Raw genomic sequence first — 4,772 nt, 5'->3', positions numbered from 1 at the left:
CAATAATATTGCACAATAATATTGATCGTGTAGGGTCAGCTTAAGGCAGGGGTGTCAAACTCATTTATCCCAAGGGGCCAGATTTCACCTTCACATTCAATGTGCGGGCCAGATAATCACGTATGACCATAATAATATTAATAATAATAATAATAATAATAATAATAATAATAATAATAATAATAATAATAATAATAATAATAACAATAATAATAATAATAATAATAATAATAATAGGTAATTATATAATAATAATAATAATAATAATAATAATAATAATAATAATAATAATAATAATAATAATAATAATAGGTAATATAATAATAATAATAATAATAATAATAATAATAATAATAATAATAATAATAATAATAATAATAATAATAATATATTCTACCTTCACTCGCGTTTGCACACACGTAACCAAAAGATAAACCAGTAAAGAAAAGGAAGCATCATTTACCTTAATTCCTGGTCGTGCTGCTCCCAGAAACTTGGCACCTCTTGGTCTGTACAAGTTCGTCTATGTTTGGCGCCAGAGACTGAGCAATGGCTACTTTCAGTGTTGAGTTGAGGTGTTCATTAGTGAGCCGAGACCTGAGTCCAGACTTGTTCAAGTTCATCAGTGAGAAGAGTTGCTCACAGACATAGGTACTGCCGAACATTGACATAATCTTTGATGCCAAACATTTGATTCGAGGATATCTTGGCCCAACATATTGATAGAATGTACCAATATCAACACTTGAGAACTTTTCCTTCAACGCAGAATCGCACTGAAGATCAATTAGTTCTAACTGAATATCCTCTGGTGTCTCATCAGGATTTGCAGCGAAAGGATTTCGAAAGATCGAGAAATCACTCTCAAGGTTCTTTAAGTCTGCAAATCTTTCTCCAAATTCGTTCAGTAACTTGGAAATCATGTTGCAGTACTTTTCTCTGCTGATAATTCCACGAAACTCAGGTGTGCTTTGCAATGATTTCAGTGTAGGAAAGTGTGCAGCATTATTCGCTGCTAGTTGACGTTCAAAAAGTTTGAGCTTCACCTCAAAAGCACGAATGGACTCATGCATGTCTGTCACCAATTTATTGCGACCTTGCAGTCTTGTATTGAGCAAATTCAAGTGTTCTGTCATATCTACCATGAAGGCTAAATCTTGAAGCCAATCATAGTCTTTCAGTTCCTGGACATTTCTTCCTTTGTTATGCATGAAACTTTGTATTCCACTTCTTAATTCATAAAAGCGCTTCAGCACAATTCCCCGGCTTAACCAACGAACATCAGTGTGATAAGGCAGACCGTGAGAGTGAGTTTCCTCCAATAGGCAGTTGAACTGTCTGTGGTTCAGACCTCGCGCTCGTATAAAGTTTACTGCCTTGACAACAACATCCATAACGTGATCCATCTTTAATATTTTACTGCAAAGCACTTCCCTGTGAATTATGCAATGAACACTGTGAATTTGATGGTCTGAATTCAGGGTGAGTAGTTTTTCCTTTAACTTTGCTGTCACGCCAGCCTTTCTACCAACCATTTGAGATGCTCCATCTGTTGTCAGACTCACAGTTTTCTTCCAGTCAACACCTATCCTATCAAGTGCACCAGTCAAACTCACAAATATATCATCCCCTGTTGTTGTTCCTTTCATTGGTACTAATTCCACAAATTCTTCAGTTACCTGCATATTTTCATCAACACCACGTATGAACACTGCTAGTTGAGCTATGTCAGTAATGTCTGTACTTTCATCGATTGCTACAGAAAATGCTACAAATTTAGCAACTTTTTCTTTGAGCTGACTATTAAGATTTTCTGACAGTTCATTTACTCTTTCTGCAACTGTATTTCTTGAAAGGCTTATGTTTGCAAATGATCTACGTTTTTCAGGGCAAATATCTTCTGCGGCCATCATCATGCATTTCTTTATAAAGTCCCCTTCTGAAAATGGTTTCGATGACACAGCTATTTCCCGTGCAATCCTATAACTTGCCCGTACTGCAGTGTCACTGGCTTCATGAACACGCTGATACACTGACTGCTGCCTTTTGAGAGACTGTTCTAGCGTCTTTACTTTTTCTTCACGAAGTTTTCCACTATACACATCATACTTTGAAGCATGAGTGCTTGTGTAATGTCGCCAAATGTTATATTCTTTTGACACCGCTATAATTTGGTTGCAAATCAAACAAGTTGGTTTTCCATTCACTTCAGCAAAAAAGTAAGATATTTTCCACTTTTCCTGCATCACACGATGTTCTTCAGTAACTGTTCGCTTCTTGGAAATCATGATGAGATGATATGCAGTAAGAGTCACACCAAAATCTGTCGCTGTGACGCTCTCGAAGGACAAAGCAGGACTGAAGTCAAAGGCCGATTCTCGGTGAGACGGAGGAATGACGAGTTATGGTCACGTCTAATACATGTATATTACGGAGCAGGGCCCGTACGACTACGTGTATTCTCGTCACCTATAGTCACTGGCTTTGGAACGCAGTCGACGAGACTGTTCGTGTTTTGGCCGAAACACTCGAGCGGGAGGTAACTGCACTCCAGCACTTTTTTCGTTAGTCGGGAGGGAAGAAGGGGTAGTGAGGAGAAGGCAAGGGGCAAATTAGTTAAATCTAGAAAGGAAGCTAGCTTAGGGATGGTGAGAAATAGCTTAAGTGTTTACTACACAAATTGTAGAAGTATTCTGAATAAAATAGACTTGCTTAGAGGAATAGCGAGTGTAGAGAAATTTGATATCATTGCTTTAACTGAAACTTGGTTAGATATGTCAGGAAAAGTATTTAATCCAGAGGTTAAGATAGATGGGTATACAATGTTCTATAAAGATAGAGAAAACAGGAGAGGAGGAGGTGTCGCGTTATACGTTAGGGACACATTACAGTGCTGTATGAACAATAGAATTAAAACAGATAACAAAGCAGAGTCGATATGGGTAGATATTAAGGAAGGATCGCAGTCAGTAGTACTAGGGGTAGTTTACAGACCACCGACCAGTACAGAGGAAATTAACACCTCACTGTGGCAGGAATTAAATAGAGCAGGCAGGTACAGTCAGGTATGTGTGGTAGGAGATTTTAATTTTAGGAATATCGACTGGAGTCTGATTGTGGGTAACAAGGAAGCAGAGGAATTCCTTAAGGTAATTCAGGATAATTTTTTAAAACAGGGAGTCGTAGAACCCACAAGGGGGAATAATATTCTAGATTTAATTCTTACTAACAGGGAGGAAGCAGTCACGCAGGTAGAGGTTGCAGGACAGCTAGGTAACAGTGACCATAGGGAAATTAGGTACAATCTAGAATGGGAAGAAACTGTTAGAAATAAAAACACTAGTAAAATACCTGACTTTAGGAGAGCAGATTTTGAAGAATTAAAAAGGTACCTCCAAGGAGTGGACTGGCAAAGGATGCAGGGTGAGGTCAGGTCAGGGACGGAGTTCAGAGAGATAAGGCAGGACGAGGGAGGTGAGGTGAGGCTCCAGAAGGGAGGAGGAAAGAGGAAGGGGGGAGATAGGTGTGAGTATGTTGGAATGTCAGGTCATGCTGAAATGAGAGAGGTAAGGTCGAGGCGAGTTGATGAGGAAGGGGAGAGGATGGTAGGGAACGAGATGAGGGGTTTAGGTGAAGTAAATGTAGATGAATTGTATAAATATTTCGTAGATAAAGTTCATACAGGTCAATTAGCAAATATCCCGTATAAAACAATAAGATCACAAAAAAATGACCCTAAATGGATGACTGCTAGGTTAAAGCATTATATAGGGCGTAAGAGAAGTATATATAAGAGATTAAGGGCAGGTGAGGAAGTTTTAAGGACACAGTATAATGAATTAGTTAGAACAGTCAGGAAGTTAACGAGGAAAGCTAAGGACAATTATGAATTAAAGGTAGCCAGCCGGGCGAAGACGGACCCCAAGGGATTTTATCAGGTATACAGGACGAAAAATAAGGATACTGTAGGTCCATTAAAGGCAGCAGATGGGGAGCTGGTTAGTTCTGGGGAGGAGATTAGTAAACTTCTGAATGATTATTTTTTAACTGTCTTCACTCAGGAAAACATGCAGGATATGCCAGATAGTGAACAGGTGTTTAGAGCAGATGAGTATGAGAAGCTGACGGATATTTCCATAACTAGGGAGATAGTGGAGCAGGAGATAGATAGGCTAAAAAAGTTCAAGTCACCAGGACCTGATGAAATATATCCCAGAGTACTGAAGGAATGTAAAAAGATTATTAGTGAGCCGTTAGTTTCTGTCTTTAGGAAATCACTGGAGTCGGGTGAGGTACCAGAAATGTGGAGGCAGGCTAATGTAGTACCCATCTTTAAGAAAGGGGATAAAACTTTAGCGTCTAATTATAGACCTGTCAGCTTAACTTCAGTTGTAGGTAAAATGTTAGAGTCAATAATAGCCAGGAACATTAGGGAACATTTAGACAAACATAACTTGATAAATCAGTCACAGCATGGCTTCACGAAGGGGAAGTCTTGCCTGACAAACTTGTTAAGTTTTTACAGTAAGGTGTACGAGGCAGTAGATAATGGTGATAGTTATGATATCTTATATCTGGACTTTAGTAAAGCATTCGACAAGGTGCCCCATCAAAGGCTCCTGAGAAAGGTTAGGGCGCACGGGATAGATGGGAAGGTGTTAGGTTGGATAGGGTCATGGCTTGGTAACAGGCGACAGAGAGTGCTAATAAACGGCTCGAAATCCGAGTGGGGTCATGTCATTAGTGGGGTGCCACAGGGATCAGTATTAGGG

The 4,772-nt window shown here is 39.2% G+C and overlaps 1 protein-coding gene across 1 annotated transcript; it reads right to left on the bottom strand.

Moving 5' to 3' along the window:
* Positions 1–464: 464 nt before the first annotated feature.
* On the bottom strand, positions 465–1,073 carry LOC135097162 (general transcription factor II-I repeat domain-containing protein 2A-like). The gene has a single exon (XM_063998928.1). It carries the CDS (start codon positions 1,071–1,073, stop codon positions 465–467), a length of 609 nt encoding a protein of 202 aa, XP_063854998.1.
* Positions 1,074–4,772: the final 3,699 nt, after the last annotated feature.

Source organism: Scylla paramamosain, unplaced genomic scaffold (genome assembly GCF_035594125.1).
Source record: "Scylla paramamosain isolate STU-SP2022 unplaced genomic scaffold, ASM3559412v1 Contig13, whole genome shotgun sequence".
NCBI classification, from domain to species: Eukaryota; Metazoa; Arthropoda; class Malacostraca; order Decapoda; family Portunidae; genus Scylla; species Scylla paramamosain.
The sequence above is the reverse complement of the archived record's forward strand: the minus strand, read 5'-3'. Positions and strand labels throughout refer to the sequence as shown.